We start from the raw sequence: 27,862 nt of genomic DNA, 5'->3' as shown, positions 1-27,862 counted from the left end.
AAGGACAATTTTTAAAACTTGAAAAGATATTCAGCTGTGTAAAGCATTGCCTTAAAGCTAACCGAATACCAGAGTAGAAGAAACCCATTGCTCTGTAAATGACATTTTGAAGAACTGTCTTATCAGCTTTCTAATATATTAAATGAATGGTTTCCCACCTCCCCTGGAAAGCTTTCTGGAAGCTCACTTTGATAAGGATTTAATTGATAACCTTTAATCTTGAGCTTTCCTACTTGAAAAAGAAGTTGGAATGTCAGTTTGATAAGACACTGCAAAGAATTGTGTAATTTATCCCTTCTTTGAGTACTGTAGCAGTGGTTACAATGGAGTAACAACCACATCTTTCAACATGTTCTTTCCTTTGAGTGTAATTTTTTTGGTATACATTCTAGTATGTGGTACTTGAGAAGATTTGGTGAGAGAAATAGTTGTTCAATCTGGGGTTGTTTGTGAGATAATGTCCTAAAACTCTTAAATTTACACATCTCTCTTTATTTAGTTTGAGTTTTGATAGATCGCTAAGTGTAAAAGGATGAAAAGGCTACTGTGCTTTTATAATATTAAAGCATTGTATGTCTTAACTATAAACCATTTACTTTTTCAAAATTTTTTTTCAGGTATATGCCATTGACTGTTACTAATGTAGTGGTGAAAGAAGGACCAGCCACAGAGGTGGATTTTTCTCTTAGGCCAACTGTAACTTCAGTAATCCCTGACACGACAGAGGCTGTAGCAACTGCTAGCACAGTTGCTATACCTAATATTCTTTCTGGAACATCATCCTCCTACCAGCCAATTCAGCCAAAGGACTTTCACCACCACCATTTCCCTGATATGGAAATCTTCTTGAGAAGGTTTGCCAATGAATATCCTAACATTACCCGGCTTTATTCATTGGGAAAATCAGTAGAGTCAAGAGAACTTTATGTGATGGAGATATCTGATAATCCGGGTGTCCATGAACCAGGTAATTGGTATGGTCTTACACATAATTTCAGTAGTGCCCCTCAAAGCCATGTTCAATATTGCTATGTTTCATTCAGAAAGGTCGCCTACAGTTTGTATAACTGGCATTAAGAAAACCTAACTAAATTAAAAGAAAGCAAAAAAGAAAATGTAACCAATCTTTTCCCAGAAGAGAAGGAAATCCTTTTGCTAACCCATATTAGGCATGGTATTTAATAAGTGCATAGATTAGATTTATTCTGCTAATAGTGTTTTATTTATTTATATTATATAGCATATATATGCTTTGAGCCTGCTCAGACATATGTATTAGTAAGGAAGCTGCTTTATAAGATGTTTCTGAAGGTTTTTTCTGCCTCCTTTGCCAAAATACATGTTTAAAAATTTTTTTAGTATAGGATTTATATATGTTGTGGAAAAAAACAGAGTCCATGATGATTAAGAAGGAAAAAAAGCCTTCCATGTAATTATTTTGTTTTCAGGTGAACCAGAATTTAAGTACATTGGAAATATGCATGGAAATGAAGTGGTTGGAAGAGAACTGCTGTTGAACCTCATAGAATACCTTTGTAAGAACTTTGGAACAGACCCTGAAGTCACAGATTTGGTTCATAACACTAGAATTCACCTTATGCCATCCATGAATCCTGATGGGTATGAAAAGTCCCAGGAAGGTAAAGAATAGCATTTAATTCTTAATCATTTGATCATCATATAGAATGATTATTTTGATGGAGAAGAGAATTTGAACTGGTTCTTTTGGAATTTCTTCCAATTTTTTTTCCTTTTAATTTATGATTGATTTTAGCTCTTGTATTCTTATATGATGATCTGGTCTGTTCAACAATTAGGTGATCAAATTTATATATTTAGTGGTGTCTTCCACTTGGTAATGGTTCTTATTTACTAGAAATAGAGTATAAGACTTTTATAAATTGTTTTATTTTAGCAATAGTTCTGTTGACAAAGAGTCAAACTCTGTAAAATATTTGAAGAGATTTATTCTGAGCCAAATATGAGTGACCATGGCCCATGACACAGCCCTCAGACCCAGAGGACATGTGTTCAGGGTAGTCAGGGTGCAGCTTGGTTTTAAACATTTTAAGAAGACATGAGACATCAGTCAGACACATTTAAGATATACATTGGCTTGGTCCAGAAATCGGGCGAGGGTTGAAAGATTTATTATCAATCGGAAGGAATGTCTGGGTTAGGATAAGAGGTTGTAGTTACCAAAGTTTGATCATGCAGATGAAGCCTCCAGGTAGCAGGCTTCACAGAGAATAGATTGTAAATGTTTCTTATCAGACTTAAGGTCTGTGTTGGTATTAATGCTGATTGACTTTTCCTGATTTCCAAAAGAGAGGAGGCATAATGAGGCATGTCCGACCCCCATTTCCCATCATGGCCTGAACCAGTCTTTCAGGTTAACTTTGGAGTGCCCTGGTCAAGAGGAGGGAATCTGTTGAGATAGGCCCTGCCTATTGAGCGGGGCCTTAGAATTTTGTTTTGGGTTTACAGTTCTTATTAAATCATTATTTTGGGAACCTTATTTCATAAGTGAAAAACCAAACCAGATATCTGTCTGAGTCAGTGACTCTGTTTTGACTCTCAGTTCTACTCCCTGTGCATATTCCAGACTTGCTAATTTATTGACTTCTCATTTCTTTGCCTTCCCTGGGCAAGCCCATCTCTCCTGGGGCGTTATAGTGTGGCATGGGACAGCAGACCCTTATGCACAACACTAGGGGAGTAAGAATTCGTCTTTTCCCAGCCCATGATTTCTTCCAGGCAATGATATCTATCAGGCACCATAGTATAATATGGAGCCTCATGACTTATTACTAGCACTGACCTGACCATTGGGAGGATCAGTTGGTCATTAGTTGGTCATTAGTACCCAGAAGTTGGTCATTAGTACCCCAGAAGCTCACTTGAACAAATAGGCACAAGATCTTACTTATATATGTATATATTTCAGATTTTTCCCCCTAATGTTCTCATTCTTTGTCAGTGCCACAAATCCCTTCTACATACTCCCCAGACCTTTCTGAAAGGTGGAACTAATTACACTAGTGAGCCCTCCAGTTTTCTTCAGTCTCTTGCAATTTTTCTCATTATAATGACAATAGTAAGGCTCCCACTCCCTATTAAAATGGAATATGCACAGTTAAGCTTAAATTGAACTTTCTCCTCCATCAGGTTAAACTTCCAGCTGTGCTCTTGGCTAACTTTACCTTTTTGTGATCACTTTAATGTGAGCATATCACAATTTTCTTTTCATTTGCTCTATTTCTTACAATGTCTTAGTGAGCTTTATACAAGTACAGAGAGGAGTATAGAGTTCCTGGCCAGGCGCGGTGGCTCACGCTTATAATCCCAGCACTTTGGGAGGTCAAGGTAGATGGATCATTTGAGGCCAGGAGTTCAAGAGCAGCCTGGCCAACATGGTGAAACCCTGTTTCTACTAAAAATACAAAAAATTAGCTGGACGTGGTGATACACACCTGTAATTCCAGCTACTCGGGAGACTGAGGCACAAGAATTGCTTGAACCTGGGAGGTGGAGGTAGCAGTGAGCCGAGATGGTGCCACTGCACTACAGTCTAGGCCACAGAGTGAGACTCTGTCTCAAAAAAAAAAAAAAAAAAATAGAGTTGCCCTCTGATCAGTAATTTCCACTCAACATTGTGATAATGTCATTATATGTGGATTATTGACACTTAAACAGTGCTTTAATATAATTTGTCTAATTGGAATATTTTTCCTCCCAGATTATGAGCAGAGGGCAAAAATAAAAAGATAATGGTTTTACCTCTCTGTTCAAAATATCTGGAAGAGATACAGTTTTTAAACATGCAATGTGAAAAAGATGTGTTTTAACTGTAATGCCTGGCCAGGCGCTGTGGCTCACGCCTGTAATCCCGGCACTTTGGGAGGCCAAGGTGGGTGGATCACGAGGTCAGGAGTTCGAGACCAGCCTGGCCAACATGGTGAAACCTCATCTCTACTAAAGATACAAAAAATTAGCTGGGCGTGGTGGCGCACACCTGTAATCCCAGCTACTCGGGAGGCTGAGGCAGGAGAATGGCGTGAACCCAGGAGGCAGAGGTTGCAGTAAGCCAAGATTGTGCCATTGCACTCCAGCCTGGGCGACAAGGCGAGGCTCCGTCTCAAAAAAAAAAAAAGAGGTAATGCCTGACAGGTTCTTCCTGCCTGCTGCACAGGCAAAACAGTTCATTGAGACCATGGTATCGCAGTAAAGAGTTTAATTAATGCAAGGCCAGCCACGCAGGAGAATTGGAGTTATCACTCAAATCAGTCTCCCTGAAGGCTCAGAGGTTAGGGTTTTTTAAAGATAGTTTGATGGACAAGGGACTAGAGAATGGGTTGATTGGTTGGGGATGAAATCATAGGGATGTGGAAAACAGTCCTCATGTGCTGAGTCAGCTTCTAGTCGGGAACCACAGGACCAGCTGAGTTACAACTCACTCACTGGTCCAGGTGACGTCAGCTGGTTGTCAGAAATGCAAAAGTCAGAATAACATCTCAGAAGGCCAATCTTAGGTTCTACAGTAGTGATGTTATCTACAGGAGTAGTTGAGGAAGTTACAAATCTTAACAACTTCCAAAACGATGACTGGTTATCCTTTAATTACACATACATGTTAGCCAAATTCAGGCCCCTCTTATAATCCCAACCTTGTGAACTTTCATTAGTTTTACAAAGGTGGTTTAGTTTTGGGAAAGGTTGTTATCATCCTTGCTTTAAGATTAAACTGTAAGCTAAATTTCTCCCAAAGTTAGCTTGGCCGATGCCCAGGAATGACCAAGGACAGCTTGGAGGTTAGAAGTAAGGTGGAGTCTGGCCGGGCGTGGTGGCTCACTCCTGTAATCCTAGCACTTTGGGAGGCTCAGGGGGGCGGGTCACCTGATGTCAGGAGTTCAAGACCAGCCTGGCCAACATGGTGAAACCCCATCTCTACTAATAAATACAAAAATTAGCTGGGCATGATGGCAGGTGCCTGTAATTCCAGCTACTTGGGAGGCTGAGATGGGAGAATCGCTTGAACCCGGGAGATGGTGGTTGCAGTGAGCTGAGATTGCGCCACTGCACTCCAGCCTGGGTGACTGAGTGAGACTCCATCTCAAAAAAAAAAAAAAAAAAAGGTGGAGTCAACCATGTCAGATTTCCTTTACTGTTATAATTTTGCAAAGACAGTTTCATAATCATAGGTGATTGATAATAGCGAAGCCTGATGTGTTCACATTTGCCTTGAGTTAAGGTATCTAAAGTAGTACGTGTTGGAATAAAATATAAGCGAACATGGCTTATATTCAAATCCTTTATCATATCATACAGGAGATTCAATAAGTGTAATTGGCAGAAACAACAGCAACAACTTTGACCTGAACCGAAATTTCCCAGACCAGTTTGTTCAGATCACAGATCCTACGCAACCAGAAACTATTGCTGTAATGAGCTGGATGAAGTCCTATCCATTTGTACTTTCAGCAAACCTGCATGGAGGTATGGCAACTTTATATTCTACTAATCAGTTCTTGTTGAGAGCATTTGGAAATCCTGGTGGAATTTTATCTGTTTGTAGTGTTATGCTTTCTTAAAACGAGTATCCTGTTACTGCTTTTATGGCAGACAACAGTAAAGGTCTTTTCTCATTACTTTTTCAGCCAGTGTCCTGGCTGTTTCTTTCCTCCTTCTTTCTCTCTTTTTTTCCTCCTCTTCTCTTCTCCTTTTACCCCCATCTCTTCTCTCCACCCCTTTCTCCTCTCTTTTCTCACCTACTACTTCTGTTTCCCTTCTCTTACCTCCTCTCCCCTTTCTTCTCTGTCTTGTGTTTTTTCTCCTCTCCTCTCCTTCTCCCCCGCCTGTCCCCCTACTCTGCTCTTCCTCCTCCTCTCCTCTTCCTCTCATAGTTCTTCAGGTATTTTGTATTTATCTCTCACATTGGGAACTTGGTAACATATTCTTTGTCATTCATAAAAATTGATCCAAATGTTTAGTTCTGTTTTCTCCCTGAAGTTTAATAAACTCTTTTATGTAAATTTAGATTTTGATATTCTCTTTTTTACTTGGTATATCCTTAACTGCTGCAGAATGACCACATTCTCATGTAGTACCTGAGCTCATATACCTCCATATAATTTAGCAGGGATGGATTGGTTGAATAGGATGAGTGTCAAGATTAAAAATCGCCACAATGTCCAACTAAGGTTGCGAATAAGAGTGACGATATCAGTACCCAAGAGAACCAAAATGTGTCCACACATAAACTCACTTGAACAAAATGTTCACTCATTTAATGTACAGTGCTCATGTATATGAATGTTCAATGTACATGAACGTTCATTCAGGATTATTCACAATAACAAAAAAGTAGAAACAACCCAAACAACCATCATCTGATAAATAGATAAATAAAATGTGGTCTGTCCTTACAATGAATATTATTTGGCTCGAAAAGGAATCAAGTGCTGATACATGCTACAACATAGATCCTTGAAACCTTACACTAAGTGACAAAAGCCAGTCATAATAGACCACATAGTGCATGATTATTATTTTTTTCTTTATCAAGTTGATTATATTTTTATGAAATTTTTAGAATAGGCATATCCATAGAGACAGAAAGTAGATTAAAGATTGCATTGGGCTGGAGTGAATAGTGGTAAGAGGCGATAGGGGAGTGACTGCTAATGGATTTTGGGGTTTCTTTTTGGAGTTATGAAAATGTTCTATAACTGGATAGTGGTAGTGGTTGTACAACCCTGTGAATATAAACAACTTTAAATGGGTGAATTGCATGGTATTTGAATTACATCAGTAAAACTACTAAAAAAAAAAAAAAAAAAGTGACAAGTATTAGCACCAGGGGCAATGGGGAAGAAATTTAGTTTCAACATTTATTGGAATATCCAGAAGTACCATAGTGGAGACTTCATGTCATATAGAGTAGCCTGCCATTTTAGAATGACAGTACATACTGATGGATATTTAGATTTAGGAGGTTAATTGAGATTCTCCAAAAATTGCTTTGAAAGATTGCCAATAGTAGAAAAAAGTACTTCTACAGTTGGTAATCATATATTGTTCTCAAAGAGTCAAATAAGAACTATGAAGTTATACCCTGGTTGGCAAAATAAATTTTGTGTTTTCTTTTATTATATTTTATGTGTTTAATGCTATGTTTGATAGAATTCACTTATTTAGAGCTTTAAAAATATTCTCATAATAAATCACACATCATGTTGGCTAAATCTGGAAAGTTAATAATAGTTACATTCCAGTGAAAATAAGTCACAGATTTACAGATGTGGTATCCAGACCTTGGCATGGTGAGAGGTAGGAATCTTCAGTCATGCAGACATTTTTCTTTCCATGACATATTTTGTTTTCTCATCTTAAAATCCTTATTTAAATGGAGTTTGAAATCTTGGCAAAGCAGTTTGAAGGAGAATTTCTTTGTTGCTGTACAGGAGTAAAAATTCCTCATAGAGTCCGCAGCTGGAGCTTGTGAATTAAGCTGACAAAAGACAGATTAAAAGAAAAAAGCATACAAATTTTATTTGATGTTTGTATGTGGCACAGGCAACAGGCAGTGGGGGAGTTCATAGGAAAGACGTGAAACCCTCAAAAAAGCAGTGTTAAGGACTTAGTGCTCTTATAACAAAGGGTAATACCTTGTGGAAAAGTGACTACACAAAGGAAGGGGTTTAGACTTCTAGGGGTAATACATTGTGGGAAAGTGACTAGGAAATATGCGGGGGAAACTAATGAAAAATGAGGGTTATTTTACTAAGGTTTGTTTGTGTCAACTCATCTTGGCGTTGACTATCCCATCTCTGATGGTACCAGGAAGGTGCCTTTCTCACGGGAATGTATGCCCTAATTTTAGGCAGAAAGAGGGAGGGTAGATAGCCTTTCCTGCATCTGCTGTTTCTCAGTTGCCTTCAGCTCTAAATAATTAATATGCTAAAGAGTTATATTCTGGGGCAGAATGTTCTGATTCCTTTCCCTGGCATCTTTATAATTTAGAAGGATCTTGAAAGAAGATAGGGGAAAGCAATATTCTTTTTCATAAAATTTTAAAAATTTTGATACTAATTTTTTTATTGAGGTGAAGTTTACATAATTCCAGTGGCGTTTAGTGCATTCATAGTGTTTTGCAACCGCCCCCTCTATCTTGTTCCAAAACATTTTTATCTCCGCAAAAGGATACACCACACCCATTTAACAGTGACTCCCCTTTCCTCTGGTTACCTCTGGTAACCACCAATCTTTGTTCTGTCTCTAGGGATTTACCTATTCTGGATATTTCATAGAAATGGAATCCTATAACATGTGACCTTTCGTGTCTGGCTTCTTTCATTTAGCATAGTGTTTTCAAGGTTCACTCATGTTGTGGCATATATCAGTCCTTCATTCCTTTCTATGGTTGAATAATAGTACATTGTATATACATATGTATATATCAATATCACATTTGCTTTATCCATTTACGTATTGATGGACATTTGGGTTGTTTTGACTTTTTGACTACAATGAAAAATGCTTCTATGCCCATTGGCCTTCAAATATCTATTTGAGTTCCTGTTTTCTTTTCCCTGTGCCCCCCTTGTTTTGAAACAGAGTCTCACTCTGTTACCCAGGCTGGAGTGTAAGTGGTGTGATCATGGCTCACTGCAGCCTCAAACTCCTGAGCTCAGGCAATCCTCCCACCTCAGCCTCCCAAGTAGCTGGAACTGCAGGCATGCACCACCACACCTGGCTTATTTTTAATTTTTTGTAGAGACAGGGTCTCCCAGTGTTGCCCAGGCTGATCTTGAACTCTTGGGCTCAAGCAATCCACCTGCCTGCCTTGGCCTCCCAAAGTGCTGAGATTATAGGTGTGAACTACTGTACGCAGCCCCTGTATTCAGTTCTTTTGGGTATACACTTAGGAGTGAAATTGTCATATGATAATTCCATGTTAAGCTTTTTGAGGAATTGCCAAACTGTTTTCCACAGAGGCTGGACTATTTTACATTCCCGCCAGCAATGTATGAGGTTCCAGTTTCTTCATATCCTCACCACCACTTATTATTTTCTATTTTTATTATTATAGCTGTCCTAGTGGGTGAGAAGTAGGACCTCATTTTGGTTTTGGTGTGCATTTCCCCAATAACTAATGATGCCGAGGATCTTTTCATGAGCTTGTTGGCCATTTATCTGTCTTCTTTGGAGAAATATCTGTTCAAGTCCTTAGTCCAATTTTTAATTGAGTTTTTGTCTTTGTTGTTAAGTTGTAAGAGTTTTTAAATACTGGACACTGGACCCTTATCAGGCTTGCAAAACATTTTCCCCCGTTCTATAGGTTGTCTTTTCTCTTTCTTATGTTCTTGATGCATAAAAGTTTTTGATTTTGATGGAATCCCGTATATCTGTTTTTTTCTTTTGTTGCTAGTCCTTTCTGTATTGATGCTAATTATTTTTTTGAGGTAGACTGTTTGGTAGAAGTACTATAAATCTTTTTTTGTGGCTTTAGAAAATTAGCCATTTGAAAGATATCTTCTCACTTATTCACTTTGAATTGAAGAAATTAGTGTAATTTTCATTTCTGTTGAGGAAATTCTGCTTGGCAAATTTTATTGTTTTCTCTTCTCTGGCAGTATTCTGAAAAGCTTTATGTTAATAATCCATCTTGAAACAGACAACATGATATATTTTCCTCTTTTCCCTTATAGGTTCTTTGGTGGTTAACTACCCTTTTGATGATGATGAACAAGGACTTGCCACATATAGTAAATCACCAGATGATGCTGTGTTCCAACAAATAGCACTTTCTTATTCCAAGGTAGGCTTGTCTTTGAATATAAAATGTTACAAAATTAATTCTTTTATTTAAAAATATGCTTTAAAGTCCTGCAAGACTCAGGTCAAGTGCTTCCATAGGTAATAAAGCATGACTTTTTCAGCTGTTTCCGAAAAACAGCTTTTTCTCCTGTTTCCCACCTCACTTTTGAATACACTACATGTCTCTCTCCATTGGCCTTTTATCTATGGTTTTAGCACAGTACCTGGAACATATACATGTCAATTTATTTCATTTGACAAATAAGTTATAAGCCCAGTAAAGTAGGCCAAGATAAGGGCTTAATGAATTATAGCTCTGGAGACAAATCTTGCCCACCACCTGTTTTTGTAAATAAAATTGTATTGACACACAGCCACAGCTATATTTTTATATATTGCGTGTGGCTGCTTTCTCCTTCAACATTTCAAAGTAAGTCAGTATAATTTACTATATTAACAAACTAAAGAAGGAAAATCCAGTGATCAAAGGGCAAAGTTGAGTAGTTTCAACAAAGACTTTTGCATCTAAAAAGTCTGAAATATTTGCTGTCTGGTTTTTTACAGGAAAAAATTGCCAAACTTTAGTCTAAGGTATTTAAGATCCTGTAGTTACATATAGCAAGGAAAAGCAGGCAGAAATTTCTGTATTTTCCAAACTTCCTATGATAAACATGGATTACTCTTACAATCAGGAATGTTAAAATGTGTGTGTGTGAAAACTTAATTTAAAAATCATTCTTAGGACCAGGCCTGGTGGCTCATGCCTGAAATTGTAGCACTTTGGTAGGGCAAGGCAGGAGAATTGCTTGAGCTCTCAGGAGTTTGAGACCAGACTGGGCAACATAGCAAGAGCTTGCCTCTACTAAAAAAAAAAAAAAAAAAAATTAGCCGGTTGTGGTGACATGCATTTGTTGTTCCAGCTACTTAGGAGGCTGAGGTGGGAGGATCGCTCTATCCCAGGAGATTGAGGTTGAAGTGAGCTTGATCACAATACTATACTCTAGCCTGGGTGACAAAGCTGAGACCCTGTCTCAAAAAAATAAAAATTGTCTTAGAAAACATGTTAAAAGTTGAGGCTTGTAAACTAGGCTTGTTAGTTTCAATGTTTGGTGTTACTACTGACTTAGTATTGTTATTGGTTATATTGGTACTATTATTGGTTATAGGTAATGAATATTATTACTGTAACTCTGTATTCTCCAGTCACAGTCCTCCATCCTTCCACTTTTCCCATTCCCTCATCCTCTGCAAATGAATCTTGTGAGATTGTTCAGTTTCTACTAGAGGAGTACAGCTGTTCATTTCACCTTAGAGAATTATTGCTTTCTGTTTGGACACATATGTTTTTTTGAAGTACATACGTGGAGTAATAAGAGAATGTATAGTGTCCCAACCATCAAAATAAAAATTAAATGGCTGGATTTTGCATATTTTCTCATCACATTCTATGCTCATTCTCATGATTTCTGCTTTTCACCTTCATTTTGGCTTCTAGTTCCTTATCTTCTCTTTGTTTTCTTAGACCATTAACCCTTTTGATTTGATTTACCTTTCTCTGTAGCATAGACCCATGGACATACCTTTTCAATGATTCTCCTAAGGGTCTTGTACACCCCTTTGACATAACTGCTTTGCCCTCCAGTCCTCAGTAATTACCATTATCTCTTTTCTTCATACCAATATTACAAGTACAGCCTAGAGTGGTCACACAGTCACGGCAATTTGCTATAGTCCATATGTGTGCTCTCCAACTTCAGCTGAACCCTCAGTCCTACATGGCAACATTTCCTGTTTAGCTACTTGACTCCCTGGCTCAGTTCCCACTATGGTGATTCAGAGCCTTTCTCCTCTATCTGAGCCTCCTGTTCCAGCTCTATCCCTCTTATTCATAGTAGATCACTTTGCATTGAACTCAAGTAGAACTTTGAGTAATCTGATGTGAGTTCACTAAGATTCTGTCTTCTCAATTGTTTCTCATGTGTGTCTTAACAATATTCTCCTCCATTTCTTGATCCCACTGCATTCTGCCTCCTGGAATCTTGTGTCTTCATATCTTATTTTATAAATGAGGAAGGTGATAATTAAACTCCCCAGTCTTCACTCACAGCCTTTTATCTCTTGGTCAATAAGCAGCTCCTCTAAAAATATTGTCTTCTGCTAACCTTAGTAAGCCCCCATGAAGCTACCATTCAAAGTTTCTTTATTTTTACTCTTCAAAACTTCTCAAAAGTAAATAGTCTTGGGAGACATCTGAGCAGCCAAAGACAATGATGGCTATGTGATAACCTATCTCCCAGGGTTTTTCTTTAAACAATATAAAACGACTTAAAAACTACCAACTTTTACACAAAACCACACTGTTGGCATCACAAAAGATCCTGAAACTGCAAAATAACTGTAAATTTTTTAAAAATCAAGAAGTCTTAGCATGATCTATCATGCACCTACCCCACCTTCGCCCCACCACAAGGCTTTGCGGTGAGGTGAAGCAGACCAAGAAAACTTACGGAGAAGACAGAAGTGGGTGCCAGTGAAGGGCAGCTGTGAAGGTAATTTGGAATGACCACCATACATCACATATGCACTAAATCCAAAAATACTAAAAGAGTAACTGGGCAGATGAGAGCTCTGGAATACAGGGAAGAGATTTCAAAATGCACACAACTTAAAGGATCTGGTGTGATTTAACGGGATAAGTACAATTTAAAAGGAGAGGATGGTTACAGGGAGATCTTCCAAACTCATAGCTTCTGGAGAAGGAAAAAAAGAGGCAAAGATAGAAATGAAGAAGTGCTCCTTGGCAATTAGATGGTGAATGGGAAAAGGAAAAAGTGGGGAGAAATGTAAGGTTTTACAAGACAGAAAAGAACTTTAAAATCAGAAGATTCTCAGCTCCACCCTTACCACCAAGACAAATAAATAACCACACTGAGGTACCTGGATTTTGCTAGACCAACAGAAAAGTGTACCATTAAGCTAGGAATAATATTAAATGCCCAATATCATAAAAATAAAGAGGAAAATAAAGTCCATGGAAAATGATTGCAGAAAATTAGGAAATGAAACTTCACATATAGACACTAAGGAGACCCTACCATTAGCAAAAAATAATCAAGAAGCAAAAGAAAACTGTTCAGTTGGCATTCTAAACAGATTAAGTATACCCAAATATACGTTGAGAATATGAGAAACTACCTCAACTCAGATAGTCAAAAAATAAAAACAGAGGCCAGGAAACAAAAAACAGGGATAAATAAAATAAAGTTTATAGGACTCAGGAAAAAAATGGAAGAAAAAGACAAAATTATCTCTGAAATGAAGAATAAATGACAAAAGTTAGGGAACTCATACATCCAATTTCAAACTTACTACAAAGCTACAGTAATTAAGACAGTGTGGTACTGGCATAAAGACAGACATATAGATCAATGAAATAGAACTGAGAACCCAGGAATAAATTCTTATGTTGATGGTCAGTTGATTTTTTTTTTTTAGAAAAGGATGCCAAGACAATTCAATAGGCAAAGAATAGATTTTTTAAATAAATGGTGCTGGGACAATTGGATATTTATATGCAAAAGAATAAACTAGATACCTTCCTCACACCACACCCCAAAATTAGCTTAAAATAGGTCATAAACCTAAATATAGGAACTAAAACTATAAAACTAAGAAAAAATAGGAATACATTTTTGTGATTTGGTCCTCCTCTAGATATGACATCAAAAGCACAAGTGACAAAAAAAGATTGATACATTGGACATAATCCAGATTTAAAACTTCTTTACTGCAAAAAAAAACTGTATTTGTTTCCTAGTTCTGCTGTAACAAAATTCCACAAACTGGGTGGTCTAAGACAACAGGAATTTATTGTCTCATAGTTTTGGAGGCCAGAAGTCCAAAATCACAGTGTTGGCAGGGCCATTCTCCCTCTGAAACTGTGGAAGAATCCTTCCTTGTTTCTCCCTAATTTCTGGTGCTTTGCTGGCAACCATTGGCATTCCTTCACTTCTAGGTGCATCACTCCAACCCTTCATCATCACACGGCATTCTCCCTCTGTCTTTGTATCCCAGTTTCCCCTTTGTACAAGGACACCGTCATATTGGATTAGGGCCCATGCTAATCACCTTATTTTAACTTGATTACCTCTGTAAGGAACTTATTTCCAAATAAGATCACATTTTGAGGTACTGAGGGTTAGGACTTCAATATATTTTTGGAGGACACAACTCAATCCATAACATATAACATCCAGGAAGTAAAAAGACAACCCACAGAAGCTGGGCTTGGTGACACGTGCCTGTAGTCCCAGCTACTTGGGAGGCTGAGGCCGAAGGATTGCTTGAGCCCAAGAAGTAGAGGTTATCGTGAGCTATGATCATGCCACTGCACTCCAGCTTGGGTGACAGAAGGAGACTCCAGCCCCCAAAAAATAAATAAATAGATGACCCACAGAATAAGAGAAAATTTTTGTAAATCATATATTTTGATAAAGGTGTTATATCTAAAATATATAAAGAACTCTTATGGCTAAATAATAAAAAGACAAATCGTCCAAGTGAAAAATAGGCAAAGGATCTGAATGGACATTTCTCTGAAGAAGAGGAAATGGCCAATAAGCACATGAAAAGATGCTCAATATTATTAGCCATTAGAGAAATGCAAGTCAATACCACAATGAGATACCTCTTGTTACCCACTAGAATGGCTGTAATTTTAAAAAATGGAAAATATGCATAGGCAAAGATGTGGAAAAATTGAAACCTTACATACATTGCTGGTGGGGTGTAAAATGGTATAACTGCTTTGAAAAACAGTCTGGCAGTGCTTTAAAACATTAAATATAGAATTGTAATATGACCCAGCATTCCACTGCTAGGTATATACCCAAGAGAAATGGAAACATGTATTCACACAAAAACTTGTACATGAATATTTGTAGCAGCATTATTCATAATAGCCCCAAATGGAAACAACCAAAATGTCCATCAACTGATGAATGGGTTAACAAACTGATAAGTAGACATACAAAATCATACAGTGGAATATTATTCAGCCATAAAAAGTAATGAAGTAATGATACACAGTACAACTTGAATGAACCTTAAAAACCTACTAAGTGAAAGAAGTCACAAGAGACTACATATTGTATGATTCAGTTTATATGTAATGTTCAGAGTAGGCAAACCCATAGAGACAGAAAGTAGATTGGTGGTTGCCTAGGGTTTGGAGTGGGGGTGGGGAGTAGGGGTTGGGCAAAAATGGAGAATGCTAATAGGTATAGAGTTTCTTTTTGGGGTGATGAAAATGTCCTAAAATTTATTATGGTGGGTGGTTATACAACTCTATGAATATTAAAAACCATTGAATTGTACACTTTAAATGGAGTCAATTGTGTGGAATGTGAATTATATCTCAATAAAGTGGATTTGAAAACCTAAAGAAGACTGAGGGGTGGAGGATCCATTCTGTATTCGTATATAAGTTAAAAAAATGAGATCTAAAAGTTATATACCAAGCCCGATGTGATGGCTCACACCTGTAATCTCAACACTTTGGGAGGCCGAGGTGGGCAGATTCGTTGAGCCCAGGAGTTCGAGACCAGCCTGGGCAACATGGTCAAACCCCATCTCTACAAAAAATACAAAAATTAGCCAGGTGTGTGGGTGCATGCCTATAGTCCCAGCTCCTCAGGAGGGTGAGGTGGAAGGATCACTTGAGCGTGGGGAGATTGAGGCTGCAGTGAGCTGTGTTTCCACTACTGCACTCTGAGCTGGGTGACAAACAAGACCCAGTTTCAAAACCAAAACAAAACCAAAGCAAAAGAGCATGCATATAATTATTACAGTAATCTAAAATTATGGTTTTTATTTGATAAGAGAGTGATGGGATGATAAGCCTATAATTGGCATATTAAGTTTCTAGATGGGGATCGTTTATTTTATTTTGTTTTTGTTAGGACAGAGTCTTGCTTTGTCACCCAGGCTGTAGTGCAGTGGTGCAATCATGGTTTACTGCAGCCTCAACCTCCTGGGGTCAAGCTATTTTCCCGTCTCAGCCTCCCAAGGAGCTGGTTCTACAGGCATGTAGCACCATGTGTGGCTTTTTTTTTTTCTTTTTTTTTTTTGTAGAGATGAGGTCTCACTGTATTGCCCAGGCTGGTCTTGAACTTCTGAGCTCAAGCAATTCTCCAACCTTGGCCTCCCAAAGTGTTGGGATTACAGGTGTGATCTTACCTGTCCCTGTTTATATATTTTAAAATTAAATGGTTAATTCTCTGTGGTAGAAAAATGGGAAATTATTCTTTTTCTCTTCACACTTTCAGTACTTTTTTTCTGTTTCAAAAAGAGATAAATGAAGTTTTGACCATCTTTCAAAGCTCAATTTCTTCTAGGAAACTCCCCCTGCCACTCTCATCAGATGTAATCTTTCTCTCCTCTTGCTTTCAATGGCATGCATTTGTGTCTCCATGGCAGTTTTTCTTACCCTTCATTGAGTTATCAGTTGGACACCTACTGTATGCTAGATGCTGAGGACACAGAGACACAAACTGTTTCAAGGAATAGTGTATTGTCTTTAGGGAAGAGAAAGGTGCAACTAGTTGTAGTAGGGTAAGATAATTGTACAGAGGGCAGTCAGAGCACAGAGGGGCCATCTTATTCCTGCTAGCAGTCAGGGAAAGCTGCTTGCTTTTATTGTGTGTGTATTATCTTTTTTGGACTTCAAGCTCCTTGAAAGCGTGAAACAAAAGTATAAATATGAGCAGAAATTTTTTTTAGAGAGGGGTTCAGCTAGGTTTTATATTACTTGTAATTGCGAGTAATAAATGAAGTCAACATTTTCTTACAGAGCACATTGTATTTTGATTTTTAAAAATAGATAAGTTCAGATAGTGAAAAATCAAAATGGCATAAAAAGCTATACACTGAAAGGTCTACTGCTCATAGCCCCACCCCACTCCCACCTCCACCCCTCACACACCCTGTTGGAAGCCACTTTTATTATTTTCCTGTATCTTTCCAGTATTTTTTTTTTGATGGAGATACAAACAAATACAAGTAAAGATTCTTTTTGTTTTTCCAGGAAAATTCCCAGATGTTTCAAGGTAGACCTTGCAAGAATATGTATCCTAATGAATATTTTCCTCATGGAATAACAAATGGAGCTAGTTGGTATAATGTGCCAGGTAAAGATTCTTTTATATCAAGGCCTTACAACTTGATGGCCTTTCTGCTTTCCTAGATGGTGCTTCTTGTTATTATCTTTTAATTTTGAGGAATAATCATTATTTTTAAAACATGGTTTAAATAGTTTAAAATATTTAAATAATCTTTTCAACTACTTTTATGTTTGATGTACGTTGAGGGTTGAGTAAGAATAATGCACTAAAACTTGATTAAATGGTTACATTTTACTTCTGGCTATTACAAAGAATCTTACATGTGCTAATAGAAGAATGTAAGCTATATTTGAATTCTTAAACATGAAGGTATAGGTGTTTTGCTTGTATCGCAAGCATCAAAGTGCCCTCACATGAACACGTTAGCTTATCAATGCTGACAAGAGATAAATTTGGCTTTTTACTAGGAATATTGCTTACCTTTTGGGATCTGAGCTGTTTAGAACTTCTTCAGAGTGACTAATTTTAATTTTTTTTTTTTTTTTTTTTTATTGATCATTCTTGGGTGTTTCTCGCAGAGGGGGATTTGGTAGGGTTACAGGACAATAGTGGAGGCAAGGTCAGCAGATAAGCAAGTGAACAAAGTTCTCTGGTTTCCCTAGGCAGAGGACCCTGCGGCCTTCCGCAGCGTTTGTGTCCCTGGGTACTTGAGATTAGGGAGTGGTGATGGCTCTTAACGAGCATGCTGCCTTCAAGCATCTGTTTAACAAAGCACATCTTGCACCGCCCTTAATCCATTCAACCCTGAGTGGATACAGCACATGTTTCAGAGAGCACAGGGTTGGGGGTAGGGTCACAGATCAACAGGATCCCAAGGCAGAAGAATTTTTTCTTAGTACAGAACAAAATGAAAAGTCTCCCATGTCTACCTCTTTCTACACAGACACGGCAACCATCCGATTTCTCAATCTTTTCCCCACCTTTCCCCCCTTTCCATTCCACAAAACCGCCATTGTCATCATGACCCGTTCTCAATGAGCTGTTGGGTACACCTCCAAGCCGGGGTGGTGGCCGGGCAGAGGGGCTCCTCACTTCCCAGTAGGGGCGGCCGGGCAGAGGTGCCCCTCACCTCCCGGACGGGGCGGCTGGCCGGGCAGGGGGCTGACCCCCCCCACCTCCCTCCTGGTCGGGGCGGCTGGCCGGGCAGAGGCGCCCCTCACCTCCCGGATGGGGCGGCTGGCCAGGCGGGGGGCCGAACCCCCACCTCCCTCCCAGACAGGGCGGCAGGCTGGGCAGTGGGCTGACCCCCCCACCTCCCTCCCGGACGGGGCGGCTTGGCCAGGCGGGGGGCTGACCCCCCACCTCCCTCCCGGACAGGGCGGCAGGCTGGGCGGTGGGCTGACCCCCCCCACCTCCCTCCCGGACGGGGCGGCTGGCCGGGCTGAGGGGCTCCTCACTTCCCAGTAGGGGCGGCCGGGCAGAGGCGCCCCTCACCTCTCGGACCGGGTGGCCGGCCAGGCGGGGGGCCAAACCCCCACCTCCCTCCCGGACAGGGCGGCAGGCTGGGTGGTGGGCTAACCCCCCCACCTCCCTCCCGGACGGGGCGGCTGGCCGGGCGGGGGGCTGACCCCCCCACCTCCCGGACGGGGCGGCTCGCCGGGCGGGGGGCTGGCCCCCCCACCTCCCTCCCGGACGGGGCGGCTGGCCGGGCGGGGGACTGACCCCCCCCACATCCCTCCTGGACGGGTTGGCTGGCCGGGCGGGGGGCTCCTCACTTCCCAGTAGGGGTGGCCGGGCAGAGGCGCCCCTCACCTCCCGGACAGGGTGGCTGGCCGGGCGGGGGGCTGATCCCTCCACCTCCCTCCCGGACGGGGTGGCTGGCCGGGTGGGGGGCTGACCCCCCCACCTCCCTCCCGGACGAGGTGGCTGCCGGGCGGAGACGCTCCTCACTTCCCAGACGGGGTGGCTGCTGGGCGGAGGGGCTCCTCACTTCTCAGACGGGGCGGTTGCCAGGCAGAGGGTCTCCTCACTTCTCAGACGGGGCGGCCGGGCAGAGACGCTCCTCACATCCCGGACTGGGCGGCAGGGCAGAGGTGCTCCCCACATCTCAGACGATGGGCGGCCGGGCAGAGAGGCTCCTCACTTCCCAGATGTGATGGCGGCCAGGAAGAGGCGCTCCTTGTTTCCTAGATGGGATGGCAGCCGGGCAGAGACGCTCCTCACTTTCCAGACTGGGCAGCCAGGCAGAGGGGCTCCTCACATCCCGGACGATGGGCGGCCAGGCAGAGACGCTCCTCACTTCCCAGACGGGGCGGCAGCCGGGCAGAGGCTGCAATCTCGGCACTTTGGGAGGCCAAGGCAGGCGGCTGGGAGGTGGTTGTAGCGGGCCGAGATCACGCCACTGCACTCCAGCCTGGGCACCATTGAGCACTGAGTTAACCAGACTCTGTCTGCAATCCTGGCACCTCGGGAGGCCGAGGCTGGCAGATCACTCGCGGTTAGGAGCTGGAGACCAGCCCAGCCAACACAGCGAAACCCCGTCTCCACCAAAAAAATACGAAAACCAGTCAGGCGGGGCGGTGCGCGCCTGCAATCGCAGGCACTCGGCAGGCTGAGGCAGGAGAATCAGGCAGGGAGGTTGCAGTGAGCTGAGATGGCAGCAGTACCGTCCAGCTTCGGCTCGGCATCAGAGGGAGACCGTGGAAAGAGGGGAGAGGGAGAGGGAGAGGGAGAGGGAGAGCGACTAATTTTAATTTTTATCTTTTAGGAGGAATGCAGGACTGGAACTATTTACAAACAAATTGCTTTGAAGTGACTATTGAACTAGGTTGTGTGAAATATCCACTTGAGAAAGAGCTGCCAAACTTTTGGGAACAGAATCGAAGATCACTAATCCAGTTTATGAAACAGGTGACTATTCAGGAGTGAAGTATGAAATTTCTCCCGAGGGTGAAAAGATTTTTGTGCGTACACGTGGTTTTTGTGCAGTGATTTTGGAATACACTCTTTAAAATTTCAATTCATTTTAGTATATTTAACCAGTTTGTATATTCCAAGGTGTTTAATATATTTATCTAGAAAATTCATGAATGGAAATGAGTTTATTTGTATATGTGAGGAAAAGTTGAAGAAAATGATTGAACAAGGTAGTGATATTTTGCTCTTAAGGGTTAGTGGTCACTTTTTACCCGTGTTTAAAAAAGACCAGCATAAATTGGATACACACCTAATCATTGGCCAAGTGATAGAAAGATGGGCTGTGGAGTGAATGTTTTTATTCTTTTTCTTACTGCCAGTGATTTACTGTGAAATGATTAATTTCCTTTTGTTTGGATATGTGTGGTGGCCAGTAGGTAAAGATTATAAGAAATATACTAATGTTAATTAGGATAATCAGACTAATACTTTGTGCCAGTACATTTCTGCATTTTTCTTTTTCCTGAGTGGTGTGACATAAAGTGTGAGTTTTTTTTACTATATTTAAAGACATTTTATTCTGAAAAATTTTAAATATACAGAAAAGTTATGACTAGCCAATAATTATTCCTATACCTAGATTTGACATTTTTAACATTTTGTTATATTTGCTTTATTTTAATGTAAATTTTATTTACACACTCACATACACATACATATTTTTGACTGAACTATTGTAATATAAATTGCAGGTATGGTATTTTACCCCTAAGTATTTCAGCATCTATCTCCTAAAAATAAGGAGCTACTACATACTATCTCTAAGTGCTACTGTCCTACCCAAGAAAATTAACAGTAATTCCCTAATATTACCTAATACTTAGTTTATATTTAAATGTCCATATTTGTCCCCAAAATGTAATTTTACAGCTGTATTTTATGACCAGGATCTAGTCAAGTTTCATGCATTGCATTGGATTATTATATCTCTTTACTATTCTTTGAGCTATAAGAGTCCTTCTGTTTTTAAAAAATGCCATTTCCTTTTGAAAAGGCCAGGTCTGTTTTCTTGTAGAATGTCATATATTCTGAAATCATCAGAATGTGCTAAAGTTTAAACAGTGTTATTTATATTCTTCATGATAAAGAGAAACAAAGCCTATGAAAAAATAGCCTTCAGAAATATTTTAATGAACATTTACATTGAACTTTACTCTGAACTCCTAAATTCCTGTTTGTTCCATTTATTTGTGTTGACAATCTGTTATTTTGAATATGACCTCCCAAGATAATTAGATGATGGTGTTTATTATTGAAATCTGGTGTCCTTGTACTTAATCCAGGTTCATCAGGGCGTCAAAGGATTTGTTCTAGATGCCACAGATGGCAGGGGTATATTAAATGCCACCATTAGTGTTGCTGAGATTAATCACCCAGTGACTACTTACAAAACTGGAGATTACTGGCGTCTCTTGGTTCCAGGAACTTATAAAATCACAGCATCTGCTCGAGGGTGAGTGACTGAATGCTTTGAAATAGAGTGCTTGGAGGACAAACATGGCTCCATTCTGGAGGATTATTACTAGAACGTTCTAGAGAGCCTGTTAAGCAACTTTGAATGGATTGCTGGGAAGTTTAGGGCTGGTTATACCTTTGACTCTCCTTTAGTGGCAGATAGAGTACACGAAAAAAAAAAAAAAGGAAAGATTCCTGGGGTAAATATTCTAGTTATTGCTTAGTTGACTCATTGTGACATGCTTCCAACCTGGACATTAAACAAGACACTTTAGAATACACATCAAATCCTGATCCTCATGGCCTTAGGTTTTTCATTTAAAAGGAGAGTTAGGCTGAAGTAATCCTACAAAGTCAGTTCCAATTTGTAGTAGAATTTATTGGAAATGTGTTCGAGATAGTTTTTCCTTTAAAGGAGTAACAAAAGTGTTAGTTGATGAAGCACAAAGAACATAGAAAATGCATAGAAAGAACATTTCTCGTTCTTTTAATTTGCTAAATACAGGCAAGCCCAAAGCAATGCAGTCTATTTAACATGCTAGTAGCTTTTTTTTTTTTTTTTTTTTTTTGAGACAGAGCTTCTCTCTATCGCCCAGGCTGGAGTGCATGGCACTATCTCAGCTGCCTGCAACTTCTGCCTCCTGGGTTCAAGGGATGCTTGTGCCTCAGCCTCCCAAGTAGTTGATATTACTGGTGTGTGCCACCACACCCGACTAATTTTTGTATTTTTAGTAGAGACAGGGTTTCTCTTGTAGTTTTCTTTTTTATCTTTTGATAAGTATAGATGTTACCACACGATATTTTCCCTTCCTCCTGCTAGTTAACTTATTTCTGAAGAGTTAGTTTGAATACCCATTGAAGTAAGGGTAAAATATGAAAGCATTTTAGTCGTTGCCTTTGTTTTTTAATGGTTTTCAGATATCTAGTGGTCCATAAATGAATGGCTTAGAACCTCACACTAATGAGTAATGAGGTCTTTTCTGTGATTCTTCCATTTTTGGCAGAGTGTTAACTAAAGCAGCAGGGGATCCGAGAAACAGGGTGAGAAGGATGTGTTTGGCAGAGAATGTCATAACCTAGCACCTCTGCAACTTTTCCACCCATATACCCTGATAGAAGACAAGTGAATTTAAGTTCCAGGAGACATGGGAGTATCCACTACAAGCACTAAATTTCTTTTGAAGCCATATATTTAATCTTAAAAACCTAGGCCAGGTGCGGTGGCTCAGGTCTGTAATCCCAGCACTTTGGGAGGCAGAGGCAGGTGGATCACTTGAGGTCAGAAGTTTGAGACCAGCCTGGCCAACATGGTGAAATCCTGTCTCTACTAAAAATACAAAAATTATCCAGGCATGGTGGTGGGCACCTGTAATCCCAGCTACTCAGGAGGCTGAGGCAGGAGAATCACTTGAACCCAGGAGGCGGAGGTTGCAGTGAACTGAGATGGTGCCACTGCACTCCAGCCTGGGTGACAGAGCAAGACTCCATCTTAAAAAAAATTATGAAAAAAAATCCATTCATATTTTGTAATATACCCATGTCTATTCTTTATTAATGTAGTAAAAATAATAAATTACTCAACGTTAAAATTTTGTCTCTTTAGGAAGCTGCACCACATTTATCCCAAGGATTCTCACGTTCTCTGCACACCTGCCTTCCCAGGGTTTGGGTACTCCAGCTGCAGGAGTGTGGTTCTGATCTGTCTCCTTTATCATAGGTATAATCCAGTTACCAAGAATGTGACTGTCAAGAGTGAAGGCGCTATTCAGGTCAACTTCACACTTGTTCGATCCTCAACAGATTCAAACAGTGAATCAAAGAAAGGAAAAGGGGCTAGCAGCAGCACCAATGATGCCAGTGATCCAACTACTAAAGAGTTTGAAACTTTAATTAAAGACCTTTCAGCGGAGAATGGTTTGGAAAGCCTCATGTTACGCTCCTCCTCAAATCTGGCTTTGGCTCTTTATCGATACCATTCCTACAAAGACTTATCAGAGTTTCTGAGAGGACTTGTAATGAACTATCCACATATTACAAATCTTACCAAGTAAGTGTCACTTTCTATTGTCTTTTTTTTTTTCAAGACAGTAAAATCAGCATTAATCATGTTGAATAGTTGTAATTTATATAGAAATATTTGGGAACAGAATGTACAGAGAGTTGGAGTTTACTTATTTTGCAACATGTATTTGCTTAGAGATCTTTTTTTTTTTTTAATTATGCTTTAAGTTTTAGGGTACATGTGCACAACGTGCAGGTTTGTTACATATGTATACATATGCCATGTTGGTGTGCTGCACCCGTTAACTCGTCATTTACATTAGGTATATCTCCTAATGCTATCCCTCCCCCCTACCCCTACCCCACAACAGACCCCAGGGTGTGATGTTCCCCTTCCTGTGTCCAAGTGTTCTCATTGTTCAGTTCCCACCTATGAGTGAGAACATGCAGTGTTTGGTTTTTTGTCCTTGCGATAGTTTGCTGAGAATGATGGTTTCCAGCTTCATCCATGTCCCTACAAAGGACATGAACTCATAATTTTTTATGGTTGCATAGTATTCCATGGTGTATATGTGCCACATTTTCTTAATCCAGTCTATCATTGATGGACATTTGGGTTGGTTCCAAGTCTTTGCTATTGTGAATAGTGCCGCAATAAACATACGTGTGCATGTGTCTTTATAGCAGCATGATTTACAGTCCTTTGGGTATATACCCAGTAATGGGATGGCTGGGTCAAATGGTATTTCCAGTTCTAGATACCTGAGGAATTGCCACACTGACTTCCACAATGGTTGAACTAGTTTACAGTCCCACCAACAGTGTAAAAGTGTTCCTATTTCTCCACATCCTCTCCAGCACCTGTTGTTTCCTGACTTCTTAATGATTGCCGTTCTAACTGGTGTGAGATGGTATCTCACTGTGGTTTTGATTTGCATTTCTCTGATGGCCAGTGATGATGAGCATTTTTTTGTGTGTCTTTTGGCTGCATAAATATCTTCTTTTGAGAAGTGTCTGTTCATATCCTTTGCCCACTTCTTGATGGGGTTGTTTGTATTTTTCTTGTAAATTTGTTTAAGTTCTTTGTAGATTCTGGATATTAGCCCTTTGTCAGATGAGTAGATTGCAAAAATTTTCTTCCATTCTGTAGGTTGCCTGTTCACTCTGATGGTAGTTTCTTTTGCTGTGCAGAAGCTCTTTAGTTTAATGAGATCCCATTTGTCAATTTTGGCTTTTGTTGCCATTGCTTTTGGTGTTCTAGACATAAAGTTCTTGCCCATGCCTATGTCCTGAATGGTATTGCCTAGGTTTTCTTCTAGGGTTTTTATGGTTTTAGGTCTAACATGTAAGTCTTTAATCCATCGTGAATTAATTTTTGTATAAGGTGTAAGGAAGGGGTGCTTGGAGATCTTTTTAATAGTGAATCTTGGGAACTTTAAGGAGAATTACTTGTTAGATTAGAAGTAGATAGCCTATGCTTCCAGGAAATGTAAAATTGCTCTTCCTGATAATTATTTTGACTGATTGTAAAACCCTTTCCATCACTCAGCTACAGATCTATTAATATGTTCTGACTAAATATTGTTTAGTTTGTTTTATTTTGCTTGGGGCAAGGGAGGAATTTAGAACTGTAAGCTCACCTGTTAGGGATTATGTGTAACTTTTTTTTTTTAATTAGAAAATGAAGCCTAGTTGCTGTCCTAATTCTAGTCTCTATTCACAGTCCCTTACTTGAAACTTTAGGGACATGTGTGATCGTGGGTCCCAGGGAAAACATACAGTCCTGGCTTATGTAAAACTGATAGCTGAGATAGCCTTTACCTTCACTTTGTGGTGGTTGCTCTGCCTCACTTGCACTGCTTCATTTTAGATTTTGTTACAGTTACTCCAAAATTATTTCTATGATTTGTTGATTCCTATGGTTTGCCTGTTGTAGTTAAGGTCTTTACATTTTGCCTTGAGCATATAGTTCTCTGCTGCAAACCTCATGAACATTATTTAGCCTTTTACCTTTTTACTTTGTCTTTCTTCATGGGTCCTTTTAATTTCATCAGAAAACTTAGTTCCTCAAATTCTGATTTATAATATTCATAGACGCAGAGTGATACTTACTTTCTTTGGCAATACCAATTACTTTTCTTCCTTAACTGATTCTTGAATATTTCTGGCTATTTCAGGTTTTAATATCATACAATCTTAGTGCCATAGAGTTCATATACTTTTTTATTTTAAAATAAAACCAGGCTGGGCACAGTGGCTCACACCTGTAATCCCAGCACTTTGGGAGGCCCAGGTGGGAGGATCGCTTGAGGCCAGGAGCTCCAGTTTATGTTGAACTATGATCACACCACTGTACTCCAGCCTAGGTGACAGTAAGATCCTGTCTCTAAAACAAACAAAAATTGGGCATTATTTTGCTGTCTGTTTACTTAGTTGATTTAATTTTTTTAACCTCCTAATTCAAGAGACACTTTTTAGTTAAATATTTTCTCAAAATATGCCACACATGCCAGTGGTGGGGCACAAGAGAGTTTTAGGTGGTACACCAACAGGCACTAAGTACCATTGAATAGCGTCATGAGAAAGCAATAAGGTTTCTGTTAATTTTTCTCAATTTAATATGATTATATTTTTTCTGTCCAATTCTTGTAAATCTCCCTTTATGCTAAAGAAAGCAGACCTTAAGCTCAAAGCTCTTGGGCAAGCAGAGTATTTGACCATTGTTTAATTTTCATTGAATTAGTATTTTTTTCCCCACTCAAATTATTTTTACTGTGAAACTGGTGTTGCATTTATAGTAAAATATAACGTGACTTATTTACAAATATTAATTTTGATTAAAAAGGGAGGGCCAGGATGGTGGCTCATGCTGTAATCCCAGCGCTTTGGGAGGCTGAGGTGGGAGGATTGCTTGAGGCCAGAAGCGCTTGAAACCAGCCTCAGCAATATAGCAAGACCCTGTCTCTACAAAATTTTTTTTAAAAAATTAGCTAGGCATGGTGGTGCAAACCTGTAGTACTACTCCCTTAGGAGACTGAGGCCAGAGGATCACTTGAGCCCTGGAATTCAAGGCTGCAGTGAGCTATGATCAAGCCATTGCATTCCAGCTTGGGTGACATAGTGAGACCCTGTCTCTTAAAAATATAATGACAATAATATAAATAAATAAATAAATAAATAAATAAATAAATAAATAAATAAATAAGGGAGGTTATCTATGTTCATACATACTTAAATATTTCTGTAATAAAAATGTAATTTGTGAGTTAGTACAAAATATATTAACTAAATAGTAGTTTAAAGTAGATTAAAGAAGTAATTAAATAGTAGATTAAAGAAGATAGGGCAAATATTGTGATGATTGTATGAGAATGACTGAATTTGGAAGGATGGTAAACTAAATCATAATCTTTCCTAAATCTTTCCTAAATCTGATAATATCATCTATTTGATAAATGTTCTTTGGTCAAGGAAAACTAATTTTCTTAAGGTTTTCTGATGCAGTGATTCACTCTTTAAAGACTTTTTAAAACTTTTTGTGTTTTGTTTTCATTTCTATTTTTAAAGTCCATAAGTCAACATTAACATAGTGCTTGATTACTTGCTGATTTTTTTTGTTTCTGGTTTTTGAAAGTTTGGGACAGAGCACTGAATATCGTCACATTTGGTCCCTTGAAATCTCCAATAAGCCCAATGTATCTGAGCCTGAAGAACCAAAGATTCGTTTTGTTGCTGGTATCCATGGAAATGCGCCAGTTGGAACTGAACTGCTTTTGGCTCTGGCAGAATTTCTCTGCCTGAACTACAAAAAGAACCCAGCTGTTACCCAAGTAAGAGAATAGCCGAGGTTGACATGCTTTAAAAGGAAAAAGCTCAACATTAATATCAGGGCACCATTTTTAAAATTTTTAATTTCTTGCTAGATTTTACAGAGTCACTTGTAGTACATTATGAACTTTACTCTTTAAAAATGAACCATCTTTGTAGTATATACCCTTTGTTAATAGTGTCTTTCTATTATATTTCCTTGTATGTCTTAAGAGGCATGCAGGAAAGAATACTAAAAATTTACATTCAATTTCCTACTCCGTCATTTAATAGCCACACTACCCTTCCAGTCTTTATTCATAGTTCTTTACTTTTTTTTTTTTTTTTTTTTTGAGACAGAGTCCTGCTCTATCACCCAGGCTTGAGTGCAATGGCATGATCTCGGCTCACTGCAACCTCCACCTCCTGGATTCAAGCAATTATCCCGCCTCAGCTTCCTGAGTAGCTGGGACTACAGATGCCCACCACCGTGCCCGGCTAATTTTTTTATATTTTTGGTAGAGACGGGGTTTTGCCATGTTGGCCACGCTGGTCTCGAACTCCTGACCTCAGGTAATCCACCTGCCTTGGCCTCCCAAAATGCTGTGATTACAGGCGTGAGCCATGGCGCCTGGCCAGTTTTTTACATTCTGACTTGAGGGACTTCATTCTGAATTACTTAT

At 39.6% G+C, this 27,862-nt stretch overlaps 1 protein-coding gene across 1 annotated transcript in view; it reads left to right on the top strand.

The window, feature by feature from the left end:
- Positions 1-27,862, top strand: part of CPD (carboxypeptidase D) — an 89,579-nt gene that overhangs the window by 43,442 nt on the left and 18,275 nt on the right. Inside the window, exons 5-13 of the mRNA XM_019028069.4 lie at positions 618-967; positions 1,449-1,640; positions 5,329-5,496; positions 9,711-9,820; positions 16,904-17,006; positions 19,708-19,850; positions 21,200-21,369; positions 23,089-23,418; positions 27,007-27,202. Of these exons, the coding sequence (XP_018883614.3) occupies positions 618-967; positions 1,449-1,640; positions 5,329-5,496; positions 9,711-9,820; positions 16,904-17,006; positions 19,708-19,850; positions 21,200-21,369; positions 23,089-23,418; positions 27,007-27,202 (1,762 nt within the window). The remainder of the gene's footprint in view (positions 1-617; positions 968-1,448; positions 1,641-5,328; positions 5,497-9,710; positions 9,821-16,903; positions 17,007-19,707; positions 19,851-21,199; positions 21,370-23,088; positions 23,419-27,006; positions 27,203-27,862) is intronic.

Source organism: Gorilla gorilla, chromosome 4 (assembly GCF_029281585.2).
Source record: "Gorilla gorilla gorilla isolate KB3781 chromosome 4, NHGRI_mGorGor1-v2.1_pri, whole genome shotgun sequence".
Lineage (NCBI taxonomy): Eukaryota > Metazoa > Chordata > Mammalia > Primates > Hominidae > Gorilla > Gorilla gorilla.
The sequence above is the reverse complement of the archived record's forward strand: the minus strand, read 5'-3'. Positions and strand labels throughout refer to the sequence as shown.